This window comes from Neovison vison, chromosome 1, assembly GCF_020171115.1.
Source record: "Neovison vison isolate M4711 chromosome 1, ASM_NN_V1, whole genome shotgun sequence".
In the NCBI taxonomy this organism is placed as follows: domain Eukaryota; kingdom Metazoa; phylum Chordata; class Mammalia; order Carnivora; family Mustelidae; genus Neogale; species Neogale vison.
Genome location: NC_058091.1, coordinates 245461922 through 245482853, shown reverse-complemented (window position 1 = coordinate 245482853; position 20932 = coordinate 245461922). Strand labels below are relative to the sequence as shown.

The window sequence follows — 20932 nt, the reverse complement described above, 5'->3', positions numbered from 1 at the left end:
AAGAGGAAGAGAAGAAGTAGGGTGTTGCTTAGCTTATGGCAGTATTTAGTCTATGTGGGAGTTAATGTTCTCTACTAGTGTAGTAGCATGGGAGGGAAGTGTGGGCGGTTCTGAGATAAACTTTGGAGTAGGAGCATCCATGTTGATGAATTTGATCATAGGCTTTGGAATCAGATAAGAATCCTATTTTTATATTTAGTGGGTTTATTATAGTAGAATGGGTACAACCTTAAAGCTTTGGGATGAAAGTGTTAATAATGGAGTGCCAAACATTACTGAAGGATGGGGCCCTACTTTCCAAAAAGAAATGAATTACTTACGAAATAATTTCTGTGTGTGAATTGTTTATATTACTATTTTCATGGATTTAGTTCCTGATAAAACAGTATATTAGGAGGGGCACCTGGGTGGCTCAGTGGGTTAAAGCCTCTGCCTTTGGCTCAGGTCATGATCCCAGAGTCCTGGGATGGAGCCCAGAGCCTCGCATTGGGCTCTCCGCTCAGCAGGGAGCCTGCTTCCTCCTCTTTCTGCCTGCTTCTCTGCCTACTTGTGATCTCTGTCAAATAAATAAATAAAATCTTTAAAAAACAAAAAAACCCAGTTTATTAGGAATTTGAAGGGTTGAAAATGTCTGTTATTAGCTACCTTTGAGAGAGCAGAAGCTTAAAGTATGTACTTTCTGGTTAACTGGAAGAGTAACATCTTTTATTTATTTACTTTTTAATTTTCAGTTTTTTTTTTTAAAGATTTTATTTATTTACTTGACAGACGGTGATCAGAAGCAGGCAGAGGCAGGCAGAGAGAGAGGAGGAAGCAGGCTCCTTGCTGAGCAGAGAGCACGATGCGGGGCTTGATCCCAGGACCCTGAGATCATGACCTGAGCCGAAGGCAGCGGCTTAACCCACTGAGCCACCTAGGTGCCCCTAATTTTCAATTTTTTAAAAAAGATTTTACCCATTTGTTTGACAGAGATCACAAGTTGGCAGAGAGGCAGGCGGAGAGAGGGGGAGGCAGGCTCCCCCGATGCGGGGCTCCATCCCAGGACCCTGGGATCATGACCTGAGCTTGAAGGCAGAGGCTTAACCCACTGAGCCTCCCAGGTGCCCTGGAAAGTTGATTTATTGACTAAAGTTTGGATTGCTTACACCATTTTCTTTCACATGTCTAATTGTAGAAGTTATGAAAGTAGTTCCTTAGAATCATTTAAGAGCTAAAATACAATCTAGAATGCAAAATTGGTAAAGTGATAATCGACAGGAACTTTGTCATTAGGTTCTTAGATTTTCATTAGATTTTCTAAATTAAAACATTTTTTTCTTGACTTAAGTTGTTGTAACAGTAAAAAACACTAAAGTGAAGTTTCTTGTCCTTCTCATTTTTGCTGTTTGTTGTGTATCCTTGTGTACCTTTTTCCAGACTTCTACAACTATATACGGTGGTGGGTGGGTATGTTTAAACAAACAGGAACACACTATATTTTGTAAATTTTCTTTACATATATTTTAGACTTCTTTCAGAGTCAGTAAATATGAACCTATCTTCTTAAATGTAATATTCTTTATTACGGTTGTAACTTTTCCCCCCCCGAACAGTTTATTTCTAACTTTTGTAATTACAGGTTGTTAATTGAACAGAAGTCTTTTATACTTGGGTTTACTTGCTAATATTTTTATTTCTGTTGGATAGAGCTCGACGTGAATTTGCTAGGGCAGAGAATGTACAGTTGACTCTGTACATCATTGTGGGGTTTGAGACGTTGACTTGTGTGCAGTTGGAAACCTGTGTATAGAAACTTTTTTTTTTTTTTTTTAAGATTTATTTTATTTATTTGAGAGAGAGAGAGAGACAGTGAGAGAGAGCATGAGCGAGGAGGTCAGAGGGAGAAGCAGACTCCTCATGGAGCTGGGAGCCTGATGTGGGACTTGATCCCGGGACTCCAGGATCACGCCCTGAGCCGGAGGCAGTCGTTTAACCAACTGCGCCACCCAGGCGTCCCAGTGTATAGAAACTTTTGATTCCAAAAAACTGAACCACCAGTATCCTGCTGTTGACCAGAAGCCTTACTGACAGTGTAAATGGTCGATTAACACATATTCTGTATATGTATTCTATCCTGTATTCTTAAGGGTAAGTTAGAGAAAGAATGTTATTAAAATCCCAAGAAAGACATTTATACTATTGTTTGTATTGGAAAATCCATGCATAAGTGGACCCACACGTCTCAAACCTGTATTGTTCAAGGGTCAACTCTATGTTTTTAAAGTACTATTGCCAGGGTACTTTACAGAAATTTAAGGGGTTAATTTATAACAGGAAGATAAGTGATTCATTGGGCACAGTGAAGATTATAATGAGCCAACACTATATAAGGTGTTTAGGAAAACCTGGACACAGTATATATTGCCCAGATATTTTCTCATACTGCTGTTATACTACCTTTTTGTATTTTTTTATTAATCCTTCTCATTAATAGACTATATGTTGGGATAATAAAATGAAAACTATTGGAGTGCCTGGGTGGCTCAGTGGGTTAAAGCCTCTGCCTTCGGCTCAGGTCATGATCCTAGGGTCCTGGGATCCAGCCCTGCCTCTCTGCTCAGCAGGGAGCCTACTTCCTCCTCTCTCTCTGCCTACCTGTGATCTTTGTCAAATAAATAAATAAAATTTAAAAAAAAACTATTGAAATTAGCCTGAAGAAGTCATAATTTATAGCTTTTAATATTCAGATCTTATTGATTAGAGAATTTGGTGTGCTTTAGGAACTGTGTATTAAGTGTGAGTTGTTTGGTCTGTTTGATGTTAGTTTTCTGGGGTACTTTCTAGCTTAGGGGTAAGGAACTATGCAGAGGATACTCTGACTAATGTATTCTTTTCCATGCCAGTTTTGCTTAAATCTTTTATTTGATAGTCTCTGCATTCTTGTGGGTTCTCTGATAAACTCATTTTCTTGTATTGGTTAAGAAAGAGAACTAGAGCAGCAGTTGTTCTGAATGTTCCAAGAGCAGTTCTACACATTCTTATAAATGTGAAGCTGTGCCTTTTGAGGATCTGTGTTGATTGTAGCTGTTCATAACATCCCATTAGAATGTGCATAAATATTGGGTCAATAGTATCTCTTACCCGTGAAAGGGAGAACAGTGTTATTCTCTGGCCTAAAAAGATGATTTCTGGGGCTTACGGATTACAACAGGGGAGTCTTGAACTTTATTTATTTGTTAAAGATTTTGTTTATTTATTTGACAGACAGAGATCACAGGTAGGCAGAGAGGCAGGCAGAGAGAGAAGGGGAAGCAGGCTCCCTGCTGAGCAGAGAACCCGAGTGGGGCTTGATCCCAGGACCCTGGGATCATGACCTGAGCCGAAGCTGAGGCTTTAACCCACTGAGCCACCCAGGTGCCCCTTGAACTTAATTTAAATTAGCTTCCTGTAAGACCAACCTGTATTAGGGAGTGGAGGGAAAGTAATGTGAGTCAGGTAGCAAGTGTCTGTTTTTAAGCATTGACTTGGAATTGTGTGGCATAGAGAGGAAGTGAAGGTAAAAAGATTCCTGCTGTCTAGAGATAGAACCATTCTAGGTGGAAATATGAGTGATATAAAGCAGTGGTAAATAGAAGAAGAAGAGTCATGGATGGGTTGTTAAGTACAGATTGAAAGTGTCAGTGTGGAGGAGAGTGATGAGAAGTTTCCATGGGGAGGGGAGTGATGAGGAAAGGCAGGGGTGGGACTTGAACATATAGGATTAAAATACATAGATGAAAGATTTGGGATGGTCTATGTGAAGGTATAGAAGTAGGAATAAATCTAATTGGTTTGCTAGGCAGTAGAAAAATAGGTATATGTGGGATTTGGAGTCCAATAGTCCTGATTTTGAATCTTGGATGCTTATATTTACCAGTTATTTTTCTGGATGCATTAACTTGGCTTGAATCAGATCTTCATTTATAAAATTGGACAAATAATAGTTCTTATCTCTGAGTATTTGGGAAAATCAAGCATAGGTTGCTCCTAAGACATATGAAAGGTGTGGGAGCTTGACCTGCTTGGTTGAAAGGGAGGCTTCCTGCCATAAAGATTGGATGCAGGCTATGTGCACATTTTTTTTTTTTTTTAAAGATTTTATTTATTTATTTCACAGAGAGAGATCACAAGCAGACAGAGAGGCAGGCAGAGAGAGAGAGAGAGAGGGAAGCAGGCTCCCTGCCGAGCAGAGAGCCCGATGAGGGACTCGATCCCAGGACCCTGAGATCATGACCTGAGCCAAAGGCAGCGGCTTAACCCATTGAGCCACCCAGGCACCCCTATGTGCACATTTTTAAAGTTGCTGGCGAGTGGGGAGTAGTAGATAAGTTTCTTTATTATCTTGTTCCATGTAAAAATCCTAGTGGAGTAATTCAGCCATTGAAGATTTTTTGATCATATTCTTTTTGTTTTGTTTTGTTTTTTTAAAGATTTTATTTATTTATTTGACAGAGAGGTACAGTGAGAGAGGGAACACAGCAGGGGGAGAGGGAGAGGGAGAAGCAGGCCTCCCACTGTGCAGGGATGTAGATGCCGGCTCTATCCCAGGACCTCGGGATCATGACCTGAGCTGAAGGCAGACACTTACTAACTGAGCCATGCAGGCACCCCTCAGATTGTATGTTGAGGAGACAAACTGAATTGAGGGTATTTAGCTTATTATTACTTTTTTAAGGATTTATTATATTTATTAGAATAGCATAGGACTATTGACTTAAATGCTTATGGTGGCCATCCATGGTGGGGGTGGTGGTTGTGGAATTACAGATAATGTTTCTTGTCATATTTTTTGTTTTCTGATTTTCTGCAAAGAGCTTATACTAACTGGAAAGCACTGGCCTAGGTTCTAAAATGGGCTCTAATATTTGACTTCATCTTTTGGCCTTTTTTCACATTTAAATATTAGGTTTTCTTATGTAAAGCTTTTATTTTTAAAAACGCTTCAATTTGTGTAGTTTGACATATTACCCTCATTCAGTTGTTCTTTGTGAACAGAAGGACTTGCATTCCTCATGGGTAGATGATTTTGAAGATGGCGGACTGGATTTTAATGGATAGTTTGGGGAGGTGAAGCAGAACTTTAATGGCAAACTAGTTAGTATATTTTTGTATGAAACTCAGACCAGGGCTTCAGTGGCGCAATAATAATGGCTAATATTTTATTATTTAGGATGTGCCAGTCTCTGATATAAACCCTTTAAAAGGGGATCAACATAGGCCACCTTGGTGGCTCAGTTAAGTGTTCAACTCTTGATTTCACCTCAGGTTACAATCTCAGGGCTGTGAGCTATAATACGAACTGAGACAAACTTTTATTTAGCTCTTCAAGATGTTCAGAGCAGTTCTTACTACTGTGTTGGGCTCAGTGCTGGGCATGGAGCCTGCTTAAGATTTTCTTTCCCTTTCCCTCTGCCCCAAACCCGCTCTAAAAAAGTATATGTATATATATAGTAGAAGTTGATCAACACATTTAATTTTTATAGGAGGTATATGACGTAGGTGCTGTAATTTCCCCTATTTTGTTTATTTTTATTTTTTTTTCCTCGTCTTCATTCATATCCTTGGTTTATTCAACACAGTCCTTTCAGACTGTACAACAAAGTGTAAACACTGCACTGCCTAAAATGCTAGAAGTTTATAAGACTCAAAACAAAAAATTTGTAGTATTGACTGTACAATGAAAGCCAGAAAAGCAGTGTTTATGTTGCCAATGTCACCTGCAAGACCCCCATGAAGAATAGGTGGAACAGAGGGGCCTGGGATGACCCTGCACAGCTGGTTCTCAACTTGCTCATCAATTTCAGAGAGAAAGGGAGACCTGGGATGTGGGTGTGTGCGCGCGCGCATGAGTACATGTAAAAATAGAACATTTTTGGTAACTAACATGGGGTGTTTAATCCTAGAGGATGGGGCCAGGAGAGCAGGGCCAGGCTAGCAGGAACAGCAGCTGCATTTTCCTGAAACACTTTTTCCTTTTCCCTAGATACTCTGCAGACCAACAAGCAAGGCCATGATTAGGCCACCAGACTAGACCCTGTACCTGCAGGCTGGGACCACACTGCTACCCTGTGTCCCTGCTGGCTTTGCCACTAAATTGATTCTGAGAAGCTGAAAATATGGGAGCTTTCTAGCCAGAAACTGGAGATCATCTTTACAGGCTCAACCCCAAACCAGTAACACTCCTGCAGCTGGAACTTTGCTTTCAGAGAGTATATCTCAGTTACTGTCTTCAAAGTTTTCCCGAGTGAGGAATTTGTTTCTTACCAAGTCCTCCTTTTGGCCAGAAAAGTGACCAGACTGAAGTGGATGAAATAGAAGTTACAGGACACAGAGCTTCCATGGCTCTGTTTATTGGGAGGAATTGGAGCTGGAGTGGCTGCTGTGGCAGCAGCCAGGGGAGTGACATTGCCCCGTGCACAGTGGGGCTACCCCTCTGGGAACTCAATCTCTCATCCATGGGCATGACTGGCGCCATGTGAGGGGTGGTGGCAGCATTTTCCTTGGAGTGCTGAATTGCCTGGGCTGCGGTGTAGGCCAGGGTGCTAGCACAGTGGTGATAGTGATCTCCTGGCCATTGATTTGTCCACCATCCTTGTCCTTAGCACCTTTTCGGCCTCATCTGTATCTTCTGACTCCACATATGCATAGCTTTTAGACAGATAGGGCAGGGGAAGGGAGACATCCTTTTACAGGCATGTCAGTCCTGTTAATTTTCCCAGAGGTGGGGAAAATCTCCATGATGTGGTCCCTGCTCACATTCCTAGTGAGCCTCCTGATGTACACTTCGACTGGTTTAGGGGAATAAGGCCACTTTTTCCTTTCCTTTCCTTTCATCTCTTTTGGGTGGTTTGGATTTGGAGCGGGAAAGCCTTTTGTTGTCATGCCAGTACCCAGAGGTACTGGTTGAGAGCTTGAGTTGCTGCTGGAATTGGAGCTGTAGGACATCCTGGAACTTCCTCAGCAGTTGGACCTGGAAGAGGAGCTTGAGCCACTGCTCAAGCCTGTGCTGGTGCCAGAGATAGGGCTGGACTGGGACCTGGTGCTGCCGCCACCCCTGCAGGAGTTCTTTTTCTTGCGAGTTTTATCCCTGTCGCCATCCTTCTCACTCCATTCCTTGGGGGCCCTTTTCTCTTCAGCATGATCCTTGGACTTCTCATCAGAGTGATCTTTGTGTTTGATAGGAGAGGGAGCCATCTCCCCACCTCTCCTCAGCTGCTAAGGCTGATGCCCTAATTTTCCCCATTTTAGACTTTAGCAGATAGGATTTCAGAGAGCTGAAGCAACAGAATTCACACTGCTAGAAAGGCAGAGAAAGGATTTGGACAGATTTATACTGATTCTGCAGTCAACTCTTTACTGTCAGTGTATTCAAATCAGTAGTCGATGACAAAGTGGAAAAGCTAAGGATTTTCTTCAGTGCAATAGGCTTACTGTTACAGAATTTTTTTTTAGAATTTGAGAGTTGCTTTGTAGTGAAAGGATATTGATGTTTCCTTACACAGTGTAAAGCGTGGACTTTCCCCATACTTTGCAGGACTTATACTTTGTCTGAGGCCTTGTTTGTTGTATCGTATGTTGACGATGGACATTGCAGTAGTGGCAGTCAATTATTTTGTAAAAGTGGTAACTGTAGGGTGTGTGTGTGTATGAGCCAAAACAGGATGAATACAGTTGACTTTTGAATAATTTTGGGGTTATAAGTGACAATCCCCTGTGTAATTGAAAATTTACATGTAACTTGACTAACCAAAAACTTGGCTGCTAAGAGTGTACTGTTGACTGGCAGCCTTACTGATAACAGAAACAATTGAATAACACGTTCTGTATATATATTATATATACTATAGTCTTACAATAGGGAAGAGGAAGTATGATATTTACAGTATGATATCACAAAATACCCATGTTACAAGTGGACCCTCACAGTTCAAACCAATGTTGAATTTGAACTGAGACAAACTTTAATTTAGCTTTTCAAGATGTACAAAGCAATTTTTACTACTGTTAAGGCAGATGTAGATTTACCAGACTTCAAGGGAGAATATTACCTAGAGCCACTCTGTACAGTAGAATATACATTGAGAAGGAGGTATTCTGTATCCAATTCTAATAAATTTTAAGAGATAAAAATGATTTGAGTTTTACTTTAGGGCCATTGGGAGGGCCTCACAAAGTGGGTAATCCTGCTGGAGAGTGAGTGAGATATAGAAGGACTGGAGCATTTCAGGTGGCAAAAGTGGTCTGAGCAAAGCAGGAGGATGGGAAGACTAAGTTGTGTTGGTTCACTGTGCCTGAGATGCAGGTGGAAAGTATGGTTGGGGTTGGGATAGTAAGGGGCCTTAGGTTCCACAGTTAGGCATTCTCATGGATGGTTTTCTCAGTAGAGAGGTCAAAATCATAGACTTCTTGTGTACTTTTACAATATGTGGCTTTTAGCTAAGGGTCAGATGCTTGTTATGGTGATATTGTCCTATTGGATGTAATGTTTCAGTAAGGTTTGGTGCTTAAATGTTTTTTTTTTCCCCCCTCCCTAGGGCTTGCATTTCTTTTGGTCCTAAGAATCGTTCAATTGGAGCAGCAGCTAAAAGCCAGGTAGAGTTTTGATTTTTCTTTCCTAAAATGACTTACTTCTCTGTTTTGTCCATCTTTTTCTCTTCGGCAACTATTTCAGTGCCCATTATGTGCTTAATACGACAGTCGCTAGGTGACCAGCTGAGAAACAGGCCTGATTCCTAGTTTCCTGTGCTTGAGTGAGAAGCACATAGCTTTTTATAGGTATTACCTGTATAGCTATTAGCTCATTAGCATAAGCAGGAGCCCCTGGTTGGCTTCCTTGGTTAAGCTTCTGCTCTCGATCTAGCTCAGGTCTTGGCCTCGGTCATTTTGGAAGTTACATGTGCTCCCTTTATCCAAACATCACTGTTAGTATCTTAATGTATAACCTTCTGTACGGATTTAAATGCTTCCCCCACTCCAAAAGTGAGATCCTACCATATAGATAACTTGTATTCCAACTTTCTAAAACAATGCTACCCACTATATGGATATATCATTTATTTGCCCAGTCTTCTGTTAATTGACTACCTAGGCTTTCTCCAGTCTTCTGCTGTTGTAAATAGTATTTGGTCACTATCTTTTTACATTTATCTTCATGTACTTATTGTCTTTTTTTCCTGCAAAGTTCCTTCTACTAGAATTTCTGAATTGGTATTGCTAAATTGACTCCTGGAAAGTTTGAATCACAAATTATGGTAAAACTGTAATTTTTAAAAGTTAAAACTCATTTTATGTAAGTGTTAATGAGAAGTTTAAGAAAAGAATACCTTTGTACATGTACAGTGACCCGTTTTTAATGGAGAATTAGGATAAGCTGGGCTCTAGTGCCATCCTTGGCACTGGTGGTCTAAACAAGTCCGTTGTTCCTCACTGCATACGTGAGCAGGCATCATGCAGAAAGGTGTAGTGCTAAAGAAAATGAAATTCAGAAGGAAACCTTGGAGTTAAAATGCTGCTAGGTTAATCTGAGGCTGTTGAATTTTTTTTCCTCCTAATTTAATTGCCCTTAGTCTTTTCACCCTGATTCTGATGTTCTTTATTTTTAGGTAATTTCCAATGCAAAGAACACAGTCCAGGGATTTAAAAGATTCCATGGCCGAGCATTCTCTGATCCATTTGTGGAAGCAGAAAAATCTAACCTTGCATATGATATTGTGCAGCTGCCCACTGGTTTAACAGGGATAAAGGTAAAGTCTCGAAGTTATGCCTTAAAATTAAAATACAGTGTTTTATTATATCAGTTAAGTATATCTGTACCATTCTGAGTTCAAGTTGTGAAAATATTCACAAGTGTTTAGGAGAAGGTTGGGTAGGAAAGACCATTTGGCCTTTTTTGAATAATCTGGATTTTGATTGGGAGCCATACTTTAAAATGGGTTGGATAGCAGGGTAGTGGTAGTTTGAAGATAACATTGTCATTGCTGCTTGTATTGTTTACTGATGGATCAGTCTTTCTGGTGTGATTTTAGTGAATGACTTCTGGGATGCCATGCATAGAACTTAACACTTCACAGTTACTAACCAGATGTGTGGTCATACTCTTGACAGTAGCACTTAGGTTGGAAAGAGGTGTTTTGGGGAAAATGGAATTTAGCCTTTGCTATCTCTGGGACATCTAGAAGAGTTTGCGAAGCATGCAGCGAACTGATCCTACAAAAGAGGCAACTGAGATTAACAAGGGGGGTATTTGGTGCTTGAGATACCGCTTTTGGAGAAGTCAGGATTGTGGGACCAGGCTCAAAAACCAAGAGATGATGAGAATTGTGAGAAAAAAGGTAGTGAGTTGTGCTATTGAGTCCTCAGTTGAATTTAGAAGTGAAGTATTCTGATAATGGGAGAATGATGACTGACTGGGTTTACTGAAGATATCTGTGGCAGTAATCTCGGAACAGTTTGAATGGCTGGTAATGGATACGTCTGGAGTACAGGAGAAGGAAAAAGGGGAAAAAAGGAGGTGAGTAGATGGAGGATACTTATAGGCAGGAAAGAAATAGGATTAGGTATTGGCAGATCTAGTCTAAAGCATTGTAAGAGCCAAAGAAGAAAGAGATGGGGGAGAACATCTGGGGAACAAGTAGATCCGAGTACAAAAGTGGAGGAATAGACTGAGAATTAAGCAGATAGCAGGGAAGAAGAGACTCATGGTGAGGGGTGCTTTATCATCTTTATCATACAATAAAGTAAGGGGCTACTAGATTCTGAATCAGAATAAATTAGGATTGGGCTCAGAAGTGAAGAGTTTAAGAGAAGGTGGTGTTCAGGTTGACTTGGAGCAGCTGCTGAGAGAAGAGAGTTACGTTTTCAGGTGTGGATTATATTTGGGGACTATGGGCATGTGGGATGGGGCTTGTCCGAGCCAGACTTGGAGCATTTAAAGTTTGTAGCCCTTATCCAAATTGCATACTTTTATGCAGGGTAGGATATCTTGAAGCTTTTTTTATTTATCCTCTAAATGAAGTATTTATTGGGTCAGGTTTGTTCTAAGTCTTGGGCCTACAGCAGTAAAGAAAGTGACAAAAACTGTGACCTCAGGCTAGACTGGATCCTAATTTTGGAAATGATCCTAAAGTCAACACGGTAAACAAAGTAAAACCCACCTAGTATGCCAGGTGGCAGAGTGTCCACCACCAGACCTGTTTATGGAGGTGCAGTGTGGGCCGTGGTGAGCTCTACAGGTTTGTTTCTGCACGAGAGATCTCAGTTTTTGTTGGTGGTCACAGCATGATGTTTACATAATGGTTCTTATCTTCAGGTATTGGTGTTTGATAAACATGTTAAAATGCTAAAAGTGACCTTCAAGTTGTTTTTTGCTTCCCAGACTAGTGTTCTTCAGTTCTTTCTTGAGATACTGTTCCATTGATGATGTGTTAGACATGCACATTTTAGGCTTTTAGATCATGAAAAACTCAAGTTTAGATCCTTTTGGTTTATTGCAGGTGAAATATATGGAGGAAGAGCGAAATTTTACTACAGAGCAAGTGACTGCTATGCTTTTGTCCAAACTGAAGGAGACTGCAGAAAGTGTTCTTAAGAAGCCTGTTGTGGACTGTGTTGTTTCGGTGAGTTTGATCCCTGTGTTTTACTGGGGACTTAAGAAGTAGAGACAAGAATGTTGTCAGTTGCAAATAAAATTGCTTTTTGCCTTCGATTATAGAGATTATTTTAAGAATTCATCAAACTAGTCTTCCATTTTTTTGAGTATTCTTTTCTGCCCCCTAGTTTTTACTCAGCTCTTCTCTGTTTTCCCTGTTTGAAGGCTTACCTCAAAACCCACTGCCCCTGGATTCCTTTTAGTACCTCGCCTAGTGCCTGGCATGTGATAGCTACTTGTTTGTTGAGTTAGTTGGATACCCACAATTAGAAACGTTTTCTTCATTTCACTGTCTGTATTTTTGCTTGTCCTGTGTTTAGAATTAAAGGCAGGGCAGCAGTAGACAAATCTTGTCTTTTCCATACCCCCCCCCCTTTTTAGAAGATTTTATTTATTTATTTGTTAGGGGGAGAGAGAGCGCACGAGTGAGCACGAGCACAGGCAGACAAAGTGGTAGGCAGAGGCAGAGGGAGAAGCAGGCTCCCCGCTGAACAAGGAGCCGGATGTGGGACTTGATCCCGGGACTCTGGGATCATGACCTGAGCCGAAGGCAGCCGCTTAACCAACTGAGTCACCCAGGTGTCCCATTCCATATCCCTTTTAAAATGAAAGCCTGACTCTCTAGTTTTATGCTTGTAGGACAATGGCATCCTTAAGAACTGTTGAAATTTGGGTGGATTTATTAGCTTTGCAGTGGAATCTCCTGTTCTGCAGTTGTTAATATTAATATCTTAGTTCCGTGGTCTTTTTTGTCTTTGTATTGGTGTATTCATTGGCAAAGCAAGGGCTGTTAGGTGACTTTTACCCTGCAGTCTGTTGTCAGGTAGATTTCCTTTGTTCTTGGTTATCTAGTAAAGTAGAACTGACACTTGTTAGGAAGAATTTGGATTATGGTTGTGTGCTATATTCTGGGGACGCAAAGAATAAAAAGGTGCTACTTTTTTTTATGCTGCGTTCACCACAGTGTAGTTACCATCTCTTTTGTTACATTGCTGTTCAAATATATTAATCTTTTCTCCTCCTCTTTTTCTTCTGTATTTTGTGTTACGTTTACAGAATTTCTTCCTACTCTGATAGCAAAGACTTCTTTTCCTTCTGGTACTCATCTTTTTTTAAACTGTTAAGTCTTTGATTTGAAATGTATTTTGGTATGAGGTGTGCAGTAGGGATGGTACCTAATTTTTTCTCTATGTGGTTATCCATTTGTTCCAACACTACTTATTGAATATTCTGACTTTTCCCTACTGGTTTGAAATACTTCCTTGATCACATAGGGAATAAATTGCTTTAGATATTTGAGGGCGTTTCTAGATTTTACTGTTTTGGCAGGTGTATTTTAAATGAAGACTCCCTAATAAAAGAAACTTTCAAATCTTTTTGTAGGTTCCTTGTTTCTATACTGATGCAGAAAGACGATCAGTGATGGATGCAACACAAATTGCTGGCCTTAATTGCCTGCGATTAATGAATGAAACAACTGCAGGTAATGGACTGTTAGCATCTGTGACTTGGTGAATGTTGAAGTTTCTGCCATCTTAAAAACCCTGGGGTTTCTTGTTTTCTTTTTTGTTTGCAGCACTTAGACTTATGTGCCATAGTATTTTTGGATACTGTGTCACACATAAAGAATTTATCTGACCAATGCTTTTTTTTTATCCACATAGCACTTACTTTAGTACTTAATCACATCCTCCTTTGGAAAGTAACACAGTTACTGCGTGTTCACAGTATGTTCACAGTGTGTCAGTTTATAGATCGGCCTTTTCTCTAGCCCTGTATTAACATTTGAAAATTTTTAAAAGATTTTATTTATTTATGTGTGAGAGAGAATGAGCATGAGAAGTGGGAGGGTCAGAGGGAGAAGCAGACTCTAGGAGCCCAATATGGGACTCAATCCCGGGACTCCAGGATCATGACCTGAGCCAAAAGCAGTCGCTTAACCAAAGGAGCCACCCAGGCGTTCCTCTCTAGCCCTTTATTTTTTATTTTTTTAAGATTTTATTTATTTATTTGACAGAGAGAGAGATCATAAGTAGGCAGAGACGCAGGCAGAGGGAGAGAGAGAGGGGAGGAAGCAGGCTCCCTGCTGAACAGAGAGCCCGATGCGGAACTCATCCCAGGACCCTGAGATCATGACCCGAGCCGAAGGCAGAGGCTTAATAACAGTGAGCCACCCAGGCACCCTCCAGCCCTTTAATGGGCTGTAACTTGTAAAGCAACATCTCAGGGAGAGATACATGGGAATGTTGCGATGGTGCAAGTGTATTAAGAAAGAAATCCTGGAAAGTATATTTGGAAAAGTAGGGGAAGTAGTTGGGAAAAATTGCCAAAGTCTTTGGAATGAGAAATTAGAAACTGGGATGAGAAATTGGAAAGGTTACGGAGGTCTCAGTGAATGTCAACATTTAATTCTTTGAAGTAACTGCTCCTCATGAATACATTATGCAGAGCATACGAAGAATTTGATTCTTTGTAAAACAGCACAGTGATGCAGTCCTATTCATTGTATAAGTTTGTTTTTTTAACTTAAAGTGAATTTTTAATGTACTATTTAAATGATAATGTTACATTGAATTTAATTTGTTTCTTACGTAGTTGCTCTTGCCTATGGAATCTATAAGCAAGATCTTCCTGCCCTAGAAGAGAAACCAAGAAATGTAGTTTTTGTAGGCATGGGGCATTCTTCTTACCAAGTTTCTGTATGTGCGTTTAATAAAGGAAAACTTAAAGTAAGTATATTATTTCTGGAAAACTTTATTTATTTATTTTTTAAAGATTTCATTTATTTATTTGACAGAGAGAGATCACAAGTAGGCAGAGAGGCAGGCAGAGAGAGAGGAGGAGGCAGGCTCCCTGCTGAGCAGAGAGCCCGATGCGGGACTCGATCCCAGGACTCCGGGATCATGACCTGAGCCGAAGGCAGCGGCTTAACCCACTGAGCCACCCAGGCGCCCTATTTCTGGAAAACTTTATTACAAGTGTATGGTAATGAGGAATTTATGGGAGGTAGTTGAAAAAATAACTTAAAAAAAATTCTGTTTCATTAATGGAAACTTGGCATGAGCCATCTAAACTAGAACCAGGTATGTAGAAGCAGGGTAGAAGCTGTAATTTTCAAGAGTTGGCATGGTGTGAAGCAAAGAGCATAGACCTTGAAGAAAAAATCTTGAGATTTCTGATTCTTATTTTTCTAATCTATGATTTTTGGAAAATAATGTTTACCCTGCAGGCTTATTAGGATTCTTTAACAGGTAGTCCCTTTGTGTATTTTTTAATACTGAGTATTAAAGACAAAAGTATTGTTTTCTTGATCTTAAGGTTTTACTTGTTCTGGGAAAAGAGTGTGGGGTCTACAACTTGAATGCCCAAAAAGAAACCATCTGAGAGTGACATTCTAGATTTTTGGAAATCTTAGAGCTCTGGAGAAAACACTTTGACACAGAGAAGTCTAGCAGTGTTTAAGGCAAGGAGGGCTGAAGAGTTAACATGGTCACATTTGAATTTGCTGGTATATGCCAACTCCATAATCGGATATAAAATCAGTTCTTTTGCTGATTTTATCTAGAATTTGCTTAAGAACCAGTGAGTTTTTGAGTGTTTGCTTCAGTTACTAGGGTTGGGGATCCAGGTTTCTTTGTGCCAAGTCCTCAGTTGTCTCCTTCAAATTTGGGGTTGGTAAGGAGGGTCTGTCTCACAGTAAGTATTCGTTAGGTTTGGAGGCCATTTTGAGACCCTATTTATTACAGTCCTTTTATTTTGAAAACCAGACTTGGTTTCACTTTATATCTGATTTATTTTGTTTCTAGGATTTTTTTTCTTTTTCTTTTTTCAATAAAAAAATGAATCTTTGAGATGGTTGGATTAACAGGTTCATGATTTTTATAGGTGTAAATACTTAAACATTTATCACTATCACTTTATTTCTAAAGTCCATTGTATACTTCCACCTTTTTTTTTTTTTTTGGGGGGGGGGTGCGGAGGGAGAGAGCATGCACAAGCAGGGGAAACCAGAGCCAGAGAGGGAGAAGCTCAACGGGGAGCCTTCTGTGGACTGGGATCACAACTGGAGCCAAGGGCAGGCACTTAACTGAGCTATCCAGTATCCCTCACCTTTTTAAACAGAAGCTACTGGTCATAATTAGCTTTGGCTTTGGGTCAGAATGATGTGTATTTGTGATTATTTGCCTTCCCTCACCCCCAACAAAATTGTCCTTTATTATCTCCTGTCATTTGTCAGTTTTGCAAGTATAATTAAAATTTAATTATAAAAATACTCATTATGAAAACACCCCAAACTTGAAGGACATTTTTGTGGTAAAGCATTCACAATATTAGTACTATGAATAGGATGCTGTATTTCTTTTCTTTTCTTTTTTTTTTTTAAAGATTTTATTTATTTGACGGAGAGAGAGAAATCACAAGTAGGCAGAGAGGAGGCAGAGAGAGAGGAGGAAGCCGGCTCGCTGCCGAACAGAGAACCCGATGCGGGGCTCGATCCCAGCACCTTGAGATCATGACCCGAGCCGAAGGCAGAGGCTTTAACCCACTGAGCCACCCAGGCGCCCCAGGGTGCTATATTTCATTTTAGTTTTTTGAAACAAATTAGACTGTAATCAGTTCTGTGTCCTGGTTTTTTCTTCACTTAGTATATTAAAATTTCCCCATGACATTTAACATCTTTGAAGAGATTTTTTATTTAATTTTTTTCATAAGAATGTAATCATTTTATTTAGCCTACCTTCTATTGAATTGGATTAGATCTAGTTTGCGTCTGATCTCAGGATTTTTGGGTAATGGATAATCAGAGCTAATGAGACTTTTACAGGTTGCTGTGAATTAAGCTTCTAGCATGTTTCCTGGTAGTAAACTGCATCGAGGTAGGGCTTTGGTATTATTCATAGGTTTGTGACAGCAATAAGACCAGAGCTATGTTAGTGCATTTGCCTTGGGTATTTAATTTTAGCTTATAGTCAGATAGGTGTAGTAGTAAGGGCTTGGATTTTGGAATTGAGGGGATTGGGTTTTGAATTGCACTTCTGCCACTTACTAGCTTTGTGACCTGCAGATTATCTGATCTATTTGGGCCTGTAGCATCATCTGTAAATTGGGGATTATGGTGTCTCTTTTCAGAGTGATAAAATGACAGGTGGAACATTTCCTTGTTTCAGCTTTAACGTGTCCACTCATAATTTATTAGTTAAATATATGTTATGATAAAATTTTAAATTGGTTTATTTTTGAATTAATAATCATCTTTTTCCCTAAGGTTCTGGCCACTGCATTTGACACAACACTGGGAGGCAGAAAATTTGATGAGGTGTTAGTAAATCACTTCTGTGAAGAATTTGGGAAGAAATACAAGCTGGACATAAAGTCCAAAATTCGTGCATTATTACGACTGTCTCAAGAGTGTGAGAAACTCAAGAAATTGATGAGTGCAAATGCTTCAGACCTCCCTTTAAGCATCGAATGTTTTATGAATGATGTTGATGTATCTGGGACTATGAATAGGTAACTAGACCAGTATTTTGGTGTTAAACTGAACTGTGATTTTTCTGCACTTCTATCAGCTTTTATTTAGTTAAACATTGAAATGATAATGGTTGCTATAAGGTAACTTCTGTAGGTAAAAATTAGAAACCATTCAGGATCCTGCTTTTTTAAAAAATTTATTTTTATTTCTTTTCAGTGTTCCAGAATTCATTGTTTATGCACCACACCCAGTGCTTCATGCAATATGTGCCCTCCTTATTACCCACCACCAGGCTTACCCAACCCCCAATCCCCCTCCCCTCCAAAACCCTCAGTTTGTTTCTCAGAGTCCACAGTCTCTCATGGTTTGTCTCCCCCTCTGGTTTCCCCCAACGCACTTCTCCTCTCTACCCCCGCCACGTCCTTTGTGTTATTCCTTAAGTTTCACAAATAAGCGAAACCTTATGATAATTGACTCCCTGCTTGACTTATTTCACTTAGCATAATCTTTCCACTCCCATCCATGTTGATAAAAAAGTTGGGTATTCAGGATCCTGCTTTTTATGTGAAGTTGGGTTTGATTATTCTAATAATATGGACTAATCTTTTTGTTCTGATTATTGCAGTAAGTTGACAGGTATATGGATTACGTGTGAGTTAGTGGTTTTAAAAAAATCAAGGCGAGGTACTTTAATGCTGAACAGTATTGGATTTGATTCAGTTGTTGATTCAGAAATTGGTGTTCTTGGGTAGTTTAGGGTCACTTGTGGGCAATAGCTCTTTTTGTACAGTGCTGCAAGAATTCTGGGTAATTGACATTTCATCCTATTGTCTCCTCAAACACCCAGAATGTTATTCTTGACTCTTGGGTTGTTTGCATGATGAGAGTGTTCTTTAGGATGTGAACTCTACTGGTAGAAATTTAGGCATGATTGATGGCTTGCTTGGGAGTATGGCCTCAGTTACCCTCAAAAAATTGAGATGAAATTGGATTTTTTTTTTTTTTAAAAAGATTTTATTTATTTATTTGACAGAGATCACTAGTAGGCAGAGAGGGAGGCAGAGAGAGAGAGGAAGGGAAGCAGGCTCCCTGCTGAGCAGAGAGCCGGATGCGGGGCTCGATCCCAGGACCCTGAGACCATGACCTGAGCCGAAGGCAGAGGCTTAACTCAACTGAGTCACCCAGGCGCTCCTGAAATTGGAATTATATTAATTTGCCTAGTAACCACATTTGTAGTCCCCTTTCCTCTGTACTTGAAAGTGAGGGTTTTCATTTTTATTAAGCAACAGTTGTGTGTATATGTGTTAGGGAGACTGGGGTTAGGAGAGTACCATTGTATTTCTCAGAAATTGTCGGTGGAATGTTTTGTGATAATCAGAGCCAAGTAGGCATTTCTAAGTAGTTTATACTTTTTAAAAACTTGAAATAACCTCTATGCTGTTATTTTTTACCAGTTGTACTTTGTGTACGTTGAGTGTAAAACTGTCATATCTTGTACTCTAGTTTATAATCTTCATATAGTCTGTAATGCTTACCAGCAGTCTTTTTTTTTTTTAAACTAATGAAACAAACTGGATTATTTCTGACATTGTAGCCTTTTTTTTTTAAATGATTTTTTAATAGATTATTTATTTATTTATTTGATAGAGAGAGAGATCACAAGTAGGCAGAGAGGCAGGCAGAGAGAGAGAAGGGGGAAGCAGGCTCCCTGCCGAGCAGAGAGCCTGACGTGGGGCTCGATCCCAGGACCCTGAGATCATGACCCGAGCTGAAGGCAGAGGCTCAAACCACTGAGCCACCCAGGCGCCCCTGTAGCCTTTTTTCTAATTAATTTTTTTGAGGTAAAATTTATATTTTTTATTTTTATGATTGTTATTTTTGAGGCTTTTTTTTTTTTTTCTAAGAGCATGAGCAAGGGAGAGGGAGAAGCAGGGACCTGAGCCCCCACATACCATTTTAAAGTGAAAAACTGGGATGCCTGGGTGGCTGAGTTGGTTAAGCATCTGTCTTCAGCTCAGGTTGTGATCCCAGGGTCCTTGGATCTAGTCCTGCATCATCCTGCATTGGGCTTCCTGCTCAGCGGGGACCTGCTTCTCCCTCTGCCTACTGTTCCCCCTGCTTGTGTGCCCTTTCTCTCGCTCTGCCTCTGACAAATAAATTCTTAAAAAAAAAAAAGTGAAAAACTCTGGCATTAAATAAAAACAAACCCCAAATTGGCATTTTTAATGCATTTATGTTGTTGTGCAGTGACCACCTCTATCTAGTGACAAAACGTTTTCATCACTCCGAAGTAAAACCTCATAACCATTAAGCAGTTCCCTTGCCTCTTGTACTGGGCAACCACTATTTTTTTTCTTAATCTCTATGGACTTACCTATTCCAGCTGTTTCATATAAATGGCATTATAACTGTTCTGCTTCGTTTGTTTCTGACCTCTTTCACTTAAACATTATGTTTCCTAGCTTCATTCACATTGTAGCATGTGTTGGTACTTTTTTGCTTTTTATGACAAAAAATAATCTGTATGGAAAACATCACTTTTAAAAAAAAAAAAAAAACCTCTTGCATCAATTGATGGACCTTTGGGTTGTTTTCTACCTTTTGGCCTTGAGTATTGCTTCTGCGACTAGTCATGAATAAGTATTTGTTTGACTCTTTTGTTTTCAGTTCTTTTTGGAATAAATGTAGGAGTGGAATTGCTTAGTCATAACACTAATTCTGTCTTTAGTTTATTTTTTTAAGGAATTGCCAATTTTCCTCAGCATTTAGACCATTTTACATTCTGATCAACAGTGTATAAGGGTTTCAGTCTCACCACATCTTTCCTGAGGCTTGTTATTTACTACTGCTTTATATTAATGTATTTTCATCATTTTGATTGTTGGAATGAGCAATAGATTTTTAAAAAAAATGGCACATGTTAACCGTGTAAAGTTCTCACATGTTGATGACCATTTCCACATTTATACCTGGTTGGATAGAAATGACCTTAGCTTGTATTTTTCCCTTGATTATCTTGTTTATTTCTTTGAAGTTTTTTTTTAAGATTTTATTTATTTGTCCGAGAGAGAGCACAAGCAGGCAGAGTGGCAGGCAGAGGCAGAGAGAGAAGCAGGCTCTCTGCTGAGCAAGGAGCCTGATGTGGGACTCGATCCTAGGACCCCGGGACCAGGACCCTGGGACTATGCCCGAGCCAAAGGCAGCAGCTTAACTGACTAAGCCACCCAGGAGTCCCTGAAATGTTTTTTTTTTTTTTTTTTTAAATATTTATTTATTTGACACACACAGAGAGATCATAAGTAGGCAGAGAGGCAGGCAGATAGAGAAGGGGAAGCAGACTCCCTGCCGAGCAGAGAGCCCCGATGGGGGGCTCGATCCCAGGACTCTGAGATCATGACCCAAGCCGAAGGCAGAGGCTTAACCCACTGAGCCACCCAGGCACCCCGCTAAAGTTATTATTATTATTTTTTAAAGATTTATTTATTTATTTATTTGACAGACAGAGATTACAAGTAGACAGAGAGGCAGTCAGAGAGAGGAGGAAGCAGGCTCCTTGCCGAGCAGAGAGCCCGATGCGGGACTCGATCCCAGGACCCTGAGATCATGACCTGAGCCGAAGGCAGCGTCTTAACCCACTGAGCCACCCAGGCGCCCTAAAGTTTTTTTTAAAGTAAACTCTATACCCACTGTGATGCTCAAACTTAAAACCCTGAGATCAAGAGTCACATGCTTCCATGACTGAGCCAGCCAGGGTGCCCCTTTACTCGATTATCTTAAATGGAGTAATAATATTA

General features: G+C 40.0%; 1 protein-coding gene and 1 pseudogene across 1 annotated transcript in view; one reads left to right on the top strand and one right to left on the bottom strand.

The window, feature by feature from the left end:
- The window catches only part of HSPA4 (heat shock protein family A (Hsp70) member 4), a 50190-nt gene that overhangs the window by 5346 nt on the left and 23912 nt on the right, over window positions 1–20932 (top strand). The window contains exons 2-7 of the mRNA XM_044227687.1: window positions 8553–8610; window positions 9621–9761; window positions 11511–11633; window positions 13049–13148; window positions 14261–14394; window positions 16932–17176. Coding sequence (XP_044083622.1) covers window positions 8553–8610; window positions 9621–9761; window positions 11511–11633; window positions 13049–13148; window positions 14261–14394; window positions 16932–17176 — 801 coding nt within the window. The remainder of the gene's footprint in view (window positions 1–8552; window positions 8611–9620; window positions 9762–11510; window positions 11634–13048; window positions 13149–14260; window positions 14395–16931; window positions 17177–20932) is intronic.
- On the bottom strand, window positions 6142–7750 carry LOC122891770 (annotated as a pseudogene).